Source organism: Diplotaxodon limnothrissa, linkage group LG15, assembly GCF_057381915.1.
Source record: "Diplotaxodon limnothrissa isolate DT_005_m linkage group LG15, D_limnothrissa_male_GT1.1, whole genome shotgun sequence".
Lineage (NCBI taxonomy): Eukaryota > Metazoa > Chordata > Actinopteri > Cichliformes > Cichlidae > Diplotaxodon > Diplotaxodon limnothrissa.
In genome coordinates, this window is record NC_140610.1 from 7,323,258 (window position 1) to 7,335,842 (window position 12,585).

The window sequence follows — 12,585 nt, forward strand, 5'->3', positions numbered from 1 at the left end:
AGTCCTTACAACATTTTATATGTGATATAAAAGGTCAGTTGAATAGTGCAACATCCATGATGCACATCAGTATGATGTACAATAAATATGCAAATAAAAGCAAAGTGAAGCCACTTCATAATACAGCATATTTACAATACAAGATGGGAAAATTTGTTTTTATACTAAATTAGCCAGATGTTATTTACCATTTACCATTTTTGAAATTACTTGCAGTATCATTATTTGCTCTTTCTTGGAAATACTTGATACGTTACCTACTTATTTTAGTGTATATACTGGTAAGTATTTGCAGGTAAATATAATTACATCAGAAAATACATAAAATTTCCAGTTAATTCTTGGGAAATTACACCCTTAGTCGCGAGAATATTATAAAGTGCTATTAGCCCTGATAGCAGCGTGGTACTCCACCTGCTTTATAGTAAAAACACTTTCAGGTTCAAGGTTCAAGGTTCTTTATTTGTCACATGCATAGTTATACAAGTATAACACACAGTGAAATGTAGCCTGACACGCTCCTCGATATATATATATATATATATATATATATATATATATATATATATATATATATATATATATATATATATATATATATATATATATATATATATATATATATATATATATACATTGGGTGAATGTGCAGTAGTAGCAGCAAGCAGGTGAATTCTGTACATTAATATGAATAGACATCTGACTATTTTACAGGATAGACAATATAAACATATTTAAAATTAAAGGAATTGAAATGTCTTTCATGTCTAGTGTAACTGTGATGCACTCTGTAAACTGCTGAGTATGCAGGTTAAAGGTTGGGAATAGGTAATGTGAAGGACAGACAGTAAACAGTTTAAACTGAACCCTGCACCCTTACATCACTTAGCACACACTAAGATACTGTTTGCTTTGCGCTGTTTGCTACACTTAAACTGTTACCAGTGTAGTCTGATATTTGCTATGCTGTTTGCATTTAAACTGTGCTTTTGCTTTTTTGATCATTGCGGCAGTTATTAGAAAGATGATTTAAAGTAACTTAAATTAACTGACCATCTTAAGTATTGTAAGTAAGTATTTGTCTCCGACCAGGCCCATCCCTTTATGACCACAGTGCACCCATCTCTTGATGGCTGCTTCCAACAGGACAAATCATCATGCCACTAAGCTCAAATCATTTCAAACTGCAGCTTCAAGTCATGGATGTGCAGCAGGTCTGTGATGCTATCATGTCAATACAGACCCAATCTGATGAACGTTTTCAGCACCTTTTTGAATCTGTGGAGAATTAAGGTAGTACTAAAAGCAAGAGAGAGGCCAACCTGGTAATAACTACGTGTACTTAATTAATGGCAAGTGAAAGTTTTTCCAATCCTGTTCGCTTTTATTTTGAAAATCCCCACCGGAACAGCACCACTGTACCGAGGTATTTGACTTGACAGATGGCAGGCGGGAGACGCTCCTCTCTCGGCTGTCTCTCTCGGTCCGTTGGTCCATCCCGGTTCTCATTGTCTCCCCTGTTCACTCCTTGAAGACAACCCCGAGACGACCAACTAAACTTAGCCGTTTTTTTCCCGCTCACACCACACACTATGCTTTACGTTTGGAGACTTACCTCGACCTGAAAATTTACCCCTTCCCTCTGTGTATGAAATTTGGACATGCTCTTCTGTTTTCTTGTTTTTGTTTTTGTTTTTTAAAAAAAACATTGTATAAACGCGTTGGCAGTAACGGAGACAGCACCGACTGAAACAACCACCGGCTGACGGGCTTGACAAGACAGCAGTTGTGCCATGGATCTGATGGGGAGATGAACCGAAGGAGGAGGAGGACTCATTAGCCAAAAAGCGCCCCCCGAAATCAGCTTCCAGCGGCTGTTGACACCTCACAACATTTTTATCAATGACCGTTTTCTCACTGGATAAAACACCACAGCTATCGGAAGATATAAGACAGGTTTGGGACCTACGTGTTGGAGATTTGAAATAAATATATAAATAAATAAAACGCGGTTTTTGGTGAAGGATGTTGCCGCTACATGTCCGTTACTTCCCCTGAGAGGAGAGGAGCTCGCCTGTGTGAAAAGAGGCAGGGACCACTTTCGCTTGTTTTCTCCACCCTACAACAAATTAGGCTGTTTCACTCACACGAATGCAAGTGGCTCTTAATCGGATTACTAAACGAGGGATTTAATCTGGAGGGGAATACATCCATCTAATCTCACCGTCTCTCTTTCCCCCCCAGCCCTTCAGTGTCTTTAAGTGGCTGCTGCTGGTGTGCTGGACTGTGTCACTTCCAGTGTGCTCAGCGTTGTGATGATGATGGTGATGATGATGCGACTAATCGAGGTGATCGCAGGTGATGTCTGGACAAGTGCAAACTGTGTAGAAATCACTGGAAAGTCGCTGTAACCTCTGCTGGATGAATGAATGAAGGAGCTGGATCTGACTTCGTTTGTGTCACATGTATTGAAATGCAGCTGATTTAGCAGGCTACTAAAGTGCCCTCAGTTGCTGAGGCTTGGAGAGGGTTTATCTACATATCCAGCTCTGTGGACTTGAATCATCCCCCTCCCCAAAGGACGTACTGTTACGGGCTTAAGTAGTTGCCTTTCATTCCCTTCAGCTCCAGAGAGTACAAGGGGGGAGCTGGTACCCTGTCCTCTGAGCCCGAGAAGGGAGTGCTTCTACCTGGGCTGGAGGCCAGCCAGACGGCCCTTTGGGAGCTTTTGGATTTTGAAGGAGAGATCTTGGGGAGTTTCTGCTCCACGTGGACCTCCAGAGAGAGCCAGGAGGACATCATGGGGTGCTGCAGTGGCAGGTGCACCTTGGCCTTCATCTGTGGCATGCAGCTGGTGAGTGTTTACGTTACTATTGATCCTGTAAGGGGAGGAAAGTCTGGGTTAAATCTTTGAAAAGCTCCACAAACAGACAGGTTCTGATGGGAAAGAAGAAAAAAAGGCATCTTTATCTGGAGGTGGAGCAGGAGGAGAGGTGGGTGGCTGGAGAGAGGGAGAGATGGATTACTCAAAGGTCACATTTCAGAAGTTAATAAAAGGTCATGATACAAGGAATGATGTTGAATGACGAATATGAGGACTGAATAGATGAATACTGTTGCCTGGAGCTCTGGGGCTGTACTAAGAGTCCATATAGAGGGATTGATGGAGGTGGAGAGTGATAGATTGAGGCACTGTAGAGAAATGAGGTATGGGTGGATGGCAGATGGATAGATATATGAAGCAGGTACATGTAAAGCAAAGAAGGTAAAGACCCATTATAAGGTTGCAGCATCAGACGCTGCCATTCTGTGTCTGTCTGTCTCCCGGTGTATCTCTCTTTTACACCATCTGTGTCAGTGGAAACTGGTGCCAGGCAAGACAACTGGGAGGAGGGATGGTCTGTAGGTGTGTATGTGTGCATACATGTGAGGAAGTGTGAGGAGCAGCACAAACAGTTTTATTAGTTCTGTCTTGTAGCTTCTGCATAATATGAGGAAATTTTTTCCCAGGAGCAGAACGATGTAATGAAGCAGCAAGAGCTGCCAAATGGTTTAATGTGGGTGACCTGCTGGTAGATCATGACATTTCTTATTAAAGAGGCAAAGTGGATAACATTTTTTTAGGTAGCATGTGAATAAACATTGTTGGAATTCAGTTAACGTTTTTTGTTTTGTTTTTTTAAATTAAATTTGATTAGATTTTCAGGCTTTTTTAGCCTTGTTTTGGTTAGTTTGTGACAAGCTTGTTGCCACCTTGGTTTCTGTATACCACTATATAAAGTCACTACACATAAATCTCCTGTAAACTACCTGTGGAAACCCAGCTTTTGCATTTTATTTTGTCTTTTATCATTTCGTAGTTTTATATCTGTGTGTGTGTGTGTGTGTACAAGAATACAGTCTATTTGCCCAACCTTAGTTAAGAGGATACTATAGGAAATTTAAATATAGGCTGTTGTTTCTTCGGTAAGGCCGTTCCACTGTTTGCATCGCATCTCTTTCAATAAAGTTGAGCGATATGTAAACATTTTTCCACTTGGTGTTATTGCAAGCATCTCTTGTACCTACGGCATCTGTGTTACTCTTGGCAGCTTAAAGGTATTTATTGTGAATTTCCAAGCGAAACAGTTAAATCCTACTTCTGGTTCCTCCCTTTATTCACAAAGGGTCGCCACAACAGGTAGCTGTGCAGCTTTGATTTGGCAGATTTTTACATTGGATGCCCTTCCAGACCACCGAGGGCTGGTGTCAGGAAGGGCATTAAGAACGTGAACAAACTTTATGTTGTAAGTGACTGAGTGCTGTGTTGTGGTGAAGAGATAATCAGGAATTTCTAGTAGGACCTGGCTGTACGTTCCAATACCAATTTGTACTAGGGTTGACTCGATAATAGAATTTCAATATCAATACCGATGCCCAAGACAATACTTGATACTTGATGCCACTTTTGAAACCAAAGGCAATGTTTTGACCCAGTGGTGCAACTGTAGAAGTGAAGACTCGATCAAAATCTTGAAAAAGTTAACTTGTTAATTTTCAACTAATTTCCCCAATTATAAATTTGATTTAACAACATAAGTATTTAGGATTAATTTTAGAGATTTTACTTATTTTATAAATTATTTAGACAATTTCACTACAGACCATGAAGTTAAAATGTATTTTATATATGTATTACTCATAATAAACCTAGGGTACAACCAACAGCATAATACCTACCATATGTAAGTAACTTAATTGTTGTAGAAGAAGAGCATTAAAGAAAATTTAAAGATAAACTTTGGATGAAGTGTGGTATTCGTTCTGCTGCAAGAAATATTCATCTTTTATCTGGCTACAGTCCACAAGCTGCTGCATTAATGGTTTCAGATGCATAATGTGGCCATTGGGCAATTGCTAACAGTTAAACAGGTAGCACCAACATGTGTACTGGCTAGGTTAACATTCACAATACGTGTTTAATAATTCAGTGCTGTAAAACGGGAGCTTTACTGACCTCTGAAATTCCTCCTAAAATGTTGTTCACTCTTATGAACGTTAACTACTTGAAGGGGCTGCATGGATGACTGTGCGTGAAGATCGGCTGGAGGAGGCAAAGACGGCACTGTTTGTATAGAAACAGTTCCAAAAAGGACAGCAGGACACATCTAAAACATTTAAACACTTGCTTGTTAAAATGCTGCTGCTTGGTGGTGAAAGTTCAGTTTTGGAGATTGTAATTAAAAAATGTTCCTTTAAGAATAAGACAAAAAGAAACGCTGTTTCTAATGGCTCCCTTTTAAGTCCTCAAACAGACTTTTTAAGCTGAGAGCATGCCTTTAATTGATCCCCAGTTGTGGGAAAGTAGATGCCTTTACTTTTCTTTCTAATACTGTTATATTTAAGCTGCTCATTCTAGCTACATTTTATACTGAAGGATTATTATAGTAGCTATAAGACTAACAGCCACAGCAGAGCAATAATTCCAGGCAAAGATTCTCCAGACGCTAACCCGGGGAAATAAAGGAAATCATTCCCTTTAGGCAAAGCGGTACCACTCATCACAGAATAAATCCTGCATTTTCTAAAGATTTATGAAATGTTGCTGTTAGAGGATCTCGCTGTGGAGCTTTTGTCTGCCGCGTGTATGGTAGCCAAAGACAGGCTATGATATAGAATGGGACAGTGAACACGCATGTGAACAGAAATGCATAAACATGAGGTGAAACGCTTTGGCTGTTGCAGCCTTTGCAGTCATGTACAGTGACTGTGTGCAAAAGTAAAAAGCTATTGTGATGATGAATAGGAAGCTGTTAGCGGCAGCACGAAGCACTCTGTTTTCAATACAAAAGGAAAATATAGAGAAAAAAAACCTATCCAATTTACCATAAAGATATTATGTGCATGACCCTCTTTGAGCGAGCGTGTGCTTGTAGGCCTATTGTGCTGTGAAATAGGACGTTGCTCTGCTCGTTTCCATTCAAATAAAGACAGTTCTGTAAGTGAACACGCCCGCAGCAGAATGCCGATGAGTTTACCAAATGCGGTGCACACACTGTACGCGAAGAAACACACCACTGTGCTGTAAATGGGGATGCTGTGTATTTCCCTGTGTGAAATAAAGGCCACGAGTGACTCTGTGTGTGTGTGAGAGAGAGAGCGAGAGAGAGAGTGCTTGTGAATGAGATGCTGTCACAGAGATAGTCATTGTATCTAATGCGGTGGAACTAATGCTATGCCATAGTCAACAACATGTTTTGCTCTGTTAACCGTTGTAATAGCTAAGCCAGCTGATGAGCTGGAGGTCTAACACTACTGTATGTTTCAGCTTGGCCATGCACGGTTAGCATCTGCAGCTATTGGAGCAGAGGGCTCGTGAAGCATCACAAAAAGTGCTCATTTCCACTCTTCAAAGACATACATGTGAAGATATTTCATTCCTGCGGTTCCCTCACCAGAAGGCACGCTGCTCTCAGTCCTCTCTGCTGTGAGTTAACCACATTGACCACAGATTAAAGACAGCCTCTTACCCTGCCTCAGACACCCCCCTGTTAGAAGTAATTGTTTTTGCTAAGTGAGCCTCCGCCTAATTGGGGAGCTTGTAGAGTAGGAAGCAGCACTGGTCCAACCCAGTATCACGGCAAAACATGTAATAGACACAGCGCTCCACCATGTCTTTTTCACGCTTTGCCTCTCCAAAGTGTAAAAAAAAAACAGTGGACCGGCATGTCTGTTGCAAGTTTTGGTGCAATATCGGGTTGACTGGTCAGTGTGTCTTATGCAGGGGAACTGATGTCTTATGTAACTCCTAGCAGCAGTTTTTCCCCCTGCTTCATTAGCTAGGTTAATTGCTAAAAGCTGATGTCGCCACACCTGAGCAGAGATCAATGATCCAGGTTGGAGATATGTCTACTTCACAGCTGACGTCAAAGCGTGTAGAGTTTAATTGATTCTATCAGCCAAATGTATATATTTGCCTGATTGTTTTCATTGGTCTTGCTTTTATTAGTAATGTGTAATTTAATGTCAGCAGTTAGTTCAAAGAAAAAAGTGTGCTGCTTTTCTGATAGCGCTCGGTGCCAGTCTAAATCTTTTTCTTTCTTTTCCTCACAGCCACACTTAGTAAGTAAAGCTAAAGGGACTATTGACTTTGGGGGATTGAATAAATGGTTATATTCTCAGTGAATCAAGCAACCTCTAAAGAAAAAAAACGTAAAATGTAATTACGTCCAAGGTGATGGCTTCATATCCCTTGATTTGGCTGCCCCCCCCACCATCCGTACACCACCATCACCAAGCTGAACTGTCAGTAGAAGACAGGGAGAATCGATGCTGTTGTGTTGTTTACACCAAATTCTGACCCCACCATCTGAGTATTATAGAAGAAACAAAGATTCATCAAACCAGGCAGCATTTTTCCAGTCTTTTAATGTCCAATTCAAATATGGTGTAGCCTCGATTTCCTGTTCTTAGCTGTCAGGAGTGGCCGCAGGTGTGGTCTTCTGCTTCTGTGGCCAGCTATTTCAAGATTCAATGTATTGTGCACATTTAGAGATGCTCTTCAGCATACCTTGGTTGTAACAAGTAGTTATTTGAATTACTGTACCCTTACTGTCAGAGCAAAACAGTCTGGCCATTCTCTTCTGAAGGCAAGTCATTTTTTTCCTCCCAGTCAACTGACACTCGTTGGATATTTCCTCTTTTTTGGACAATTTTCTGTAAACCCTAGAGACGGTTATATGAGAAAATCCCAGCAGAGCGGCGGTTTCTGAAATAGAGTAGCCCGTCTGGCACCAACAAGTCACTTCAATCACCTTTCTTCCCTATTCGAGTTGAACTTCAGCAGGTCCTCTTCAACGTGTCCACATGCCTAAATGCCTAGAGTTGGTGCCAAATGACTGGCTAATTGTATATTTGCATTAACAAGTAGCTGAACATGTGTATCTAATAATGTGGCTGTTGAGTGCAGATTTATTCTAAAGACAAAAGTGGTTTTGTCGTCTCTAGTGACTAAAAAAATGAGCAAATGAGAGACTTTCTCAAAATAAAGTCTTGTTGACTATAAAAGTGGCGTCCTAATGAGCCCATAGCAACAGCGTTGTCATGTTGTATTACATGCATAAAGTTTCATGGTGCTGTGAGCAAGCTGTGTTATAAGAGGAAGATCATACAGCTGAATTGAACAAAACAGCCATAGAGTACACACACACAAACATAAACACACAGATACATGCCATGCCACTGGTGACTCACTGCCTGTGGCGATGGTTCAGGTCTATGTTGCTATAACAGCCCACAGCAACCATCAGCTGCTGCCACAGAAGTGATGACTAAATTATCTAAGGGCGTGACGGGTAACAGGACTGCAACCGTGGCCTCCCACCATTGGCTGGTTCAGTCGAGCTTTTGAAGTCGGCCGGTGGGTGTTAATGTTGATGGAACGGTAATTATGTTGTTGATGTGTACGTTAATTGAATTGAGGTAATGGAGTAAAATGATGGGCTTGTAATTCAGTGTAGTGCACAATTATAGTGAGATAATAACTGGTAATCCAGAGAAATGTAATTGATCTCTCAGACTGTCACAACAGGAGAACATTAACCTAAAATAAATTTTCCCAGAAACTGAGGTAAGTGCTTTTTCTTAAAAAAAATTCTCTTTTACACGACTGGAATTGCAGATACTAAGGCACATACCAAGAATATTTGACTTTGATCTCCTGGCAAACTAAAGTTATTTTCATGTCTCCTTTATGAGGCTGTGGGACAGTAAGCGTTCAGCGCTTTCAAAGCTGAGCTGTGCGTCCCAGCACCTTAGAATTAAACAGCAACAAAGAGCAAGACATCAGACATAAAATATTTAATTGGAATTAAAATGTTGATTGTTGAAAGTTGATGTCGCTCTGTGTGCTACAGCACCAGATTAGGGTTTGCTGCAGCATTCATTTCTTGTCTTTTTTACAGTAGTTATTGTAGTACTGGTATATTTTTTATCATCTTTTTCATTTTTAATCACAATTTGATTTTGATAACATCTCTGGAGTGGGTGGCGCTCATAGGGATCATTTTCTGTGGAAGAAAAGTCATATGATGCATGAAATACCCATTTTAGCTTGCTGCCAACAACACCCATTTCATTTGAAGTTTTTTTTTGAAACATTTGACCAGACACACATGTATTTTTGTGTAATTTTGCAACTACAGTTTTATATGGAATGAGGTTATGCAGAGAATGACTGTAGGCTATCAGAGGCAGTGTTTATCTTACTGTGACAGTACGATCATGTGACATTTCCACCACTGAGGGACATACTGAATAATTTACCTTTTAGAAGCTGCAAAATGGATGCAGAAATGGTATCTCAGCATGTGCACCACATGTTTGAAAAAAAAAAAAGACTTTGTAACCATCAAAACTCAGAAACTAGTACTTAACCAAGATGTTTTGGGAGTTTAATAGAACTCATTTTATCTTGAAGCTGGCTTAATAACTTCAGCAGAACTGGTTTGTAGATTGATATAAACAGTCAATATCAATTCAGCATTGCAATTTGGCAAAAATGTTCTCCCACTCAGTTTGATTGTATCGTATATCCCATTTTTTTTTATTAGTGATCTTTAGTTGCAACTATTTTGTAGTGTGCACCATCTCCCGCTGTTGGTTTTTTTCAGCATTTTAAAGAAAATCCACTTTTAGAATGGGTTGAGTTTTCAAAGTGAACAGAGCTCTGCTCTTTGGCAACAAACAATCTTCAGACCTCCTTCCTCATCGCAGCAACTCAGCGAGATAAAAAGGCTTTCCTATCCTTTATGTACAACACTGCTTTCAACAAAGGCCACACACAATCTCAGCTCTGAGTCTATAGATTTTCTGTCGCTCTTTCTTTTTCACAGTCTCTAATTTGTCAGTCTCCCTTGCCCCAGGTCTCCATCTTTTTATATATGCCCACCCTCTGTGTGTATGTCTTTCTGGCCATTTCATTTCTTTATCTCCACCTCCTCTCGCTGTCTGGCTCTGCTTGCAAGAATGCGGCCATCACACCTTGGCCAGGGACTTGACTGACAGCTCATTCACTGTATTTCAATAGTCTGAACACAAAGTAAGTCTTCACTCACTGATCTGATGAGGTAGTTTCAGTGTGCCAAATCAGTCCCACACTGAATCTCAGTCTTTGTAGATCAATCCAAGCTGCATCTGTATTGCTCATACATTCATGAATGATAGTGTCATATTCTGTGATTTTCTGTTCTGTGATTTTCTGTGAAGGTATGCTGTGTGCAAAAGGTTACGTTTTAGGCTTAAAACTTTACTTTTTGATAAAACTGACAGTTAGGTCTGAATCAGGTGACCCTGAACCTTACCTTAGTTATGCTGCAATAGGCCTAGGCTGATAGTGGCTTCCCATGATGCACTAAGGGTTTCATCTCCACTCACTCCTTACACAGCATCATGACACAGGGTGTACCTCCTTTCACATCACTCTACATTTAATAATTATTCATTATTATTTCTGGCTTGGCTCTTTTCCACAGTGTGTCTTTTGTCCTGTCTTCCTCCCCTCATTCCCCGAGTGGCAACAGCAGATGGCTGTCGCCCCCCTGGAGGTTTCTTCCTATTATGAGGGAGTTTTTCCTTCCCACTCTTGCCAAGTCCTTGCTCATAGGGGATTGTGTGATTGTTGGGGTTTTCTCTGTATTATTGCAGGGTCTTTACCTTTTAATATGAGGTGCCTTGAGGAGACTGTTGTTGTTATTTGGCACAATATAATGAAAAATAAAATTGAATTGAACTGAATTAACAAAGAGTGACATATTTCTAAACTCTTTTGATAGGGTATCGAGTATGTCAATAGGTTTTTGCTCTTTCTAATCTACTGAGTGGTCAGTTCCATGTTGTGTATGCAAAGTCTGATTGAGTGCATTGTTTGAAGTCACACACTTGAACTAGCAGATTATTACCAGATACATAACAACTAGGGGTGCAACAATACTCGTATCGATATTGAACCGTTCGATACAGTGCTTTCGGTTCGGTACGCATATGTATCGAACAATACAAATTTTTTTATTTATTTTATCAACTTTTCTTCTGACGATGCTGTCTGTGTTTTGCGCTCAGTGGATCTGCGTTGGACTACTCCACCTAGGCTGCACTGTCAGTGCAGATCCACTGAGCGCAGCGCAAGCTAGCAAGACAGAAGCTAAGCTCGTTGCAACATGGCAAATTGAACCTCCCCCACCCTCATTCAGATGTGGCGTTTGGAACTATTTTGGTTTTCATGTGAAGAATGACCCTGATCGAATCGAACCGAACCTTGAATTTTGTGTATCGTTGCACCCCTAATAATAACCTATATAAGCTATCCCAGTCCAATTAATGTACAGACAGTATAATGAAGGTACAGACAGGAAAACAATAGATCAGTCAACCAGTACTAAGAAATAGTGCGTATATTGTGAGTATTTTTTGCAACCGTGCCGAAGTAATTTTTCTGCTGTAAGACTTACATCTGCAGTAACTGAACTCTCCCAGCATAATTACACTGCTACTGACAGTCAACCTCACTAACAGATTTCAGGGCACTCTGCACTGTGGTGTGATACAAATTATCTTAGGTCAGACAATGGATCAGCTCTGTTCAAGCAGATATTTTTAATTACTCAGTTAGAACCTCCGCCTCCTATACAGCCAAACGCTAACACCCAGCATATCTACCTCTCCCTTTCTTTGTTTCCAGCATTGATCTTCACATTTGTGCTTACTTGCATCCACCAAATGCCTAATTGTTTTAAAGGCTCATCCTTTAGACACCAAATGACCGCTTAAGCTATGAAGAAATAACTTTAAGGCGGAAGCAAGGTGGCCTGTTGTAACACTGCAGTAGTTCCAGCAGAATTCCAGCAGGCTCACCACCGCCTTCTTCAATACAGTAATAAATAATACTTTTTGTACTAGTGTAGTACTTCTATAGTATATATGTACTATAGTATATCTGTTTTTTTTGCTTCATTCTTTACTGACCTATTCAACTGTCTCTCCACTCAGTTGTAGTCTGAGGTTGATGAGCTCCACATTCTTGAGCTGTAGCTAACAACAGGTAGCAACAGAGTCCCTTCACAACAGGAAGGTTTTGGGTTCAAATTCACTGCCTGACTCTGGCCTTTTTGAGTTTTCTCCATGTTCCTGGGTGGGTTTTTGCCGAGTTCTCAGGTACTCAGTACTCACAAAGGAATGCATTCTAAATTATCCATAGGTGTGAGCGTGAGTGAATGGTTGTCTGTCTCTTTGTGTTAGCCCTGTGAAATATCCAGGGTATCGTGGTACCTGGTCTGTGACCCAGGGTTTTGCGTTTTGGGAATGTTTAAGTTTTTTCTAGTTTGTTATCTTTATTTTAGTTATTATTTTGTATTTGTTGTTATTCAGTATTTCATTATTAAGTGTTCCCTGTCCTCTTGTTTCTGGATTCCTGTTAGTTATTTGTCTGTTCCCCCAGTCTTGTTTCTGTGTCTGTTTGCTTCCTCTGTTTTCTCTTGGTCCCCTGCTCTTGCTCTGTGTCCCTGGTCTCTCACCTTCGTATTGTGTCTTCTAGTCTTGTGTCTGTCTCCT

General features: G+C 40.5%; 1 protein-coding gene across 1 annotated transcript in view; it reads left to right on the forward strand.

Annotated features, from left to right (window-relative positions):
• The first annotated feature begins 1,452 nt into the window (after positions 1 to 1,452).
• The window catches only part of nkain2 (sodium/potassium transporting ATPase interacting 2), a 106,684-nt gene continuing 95,551 nt past the window's right edge, over positions 1,453 to 12,585 (forward strand). Inside the window, exon 1 of the mRNA XM_085371856.1 lies at positions 1,453 to 2,854. Within this exon, the coding sequence (XP_085227982.1) occupies positions 2,801 to 2,854 (54 nt within the window). The 5' untranslated portion in view covers positions 1,453 to 2,800. The remainder of the gene's footprint in view (positions 2,855 to 12,585) is intronic.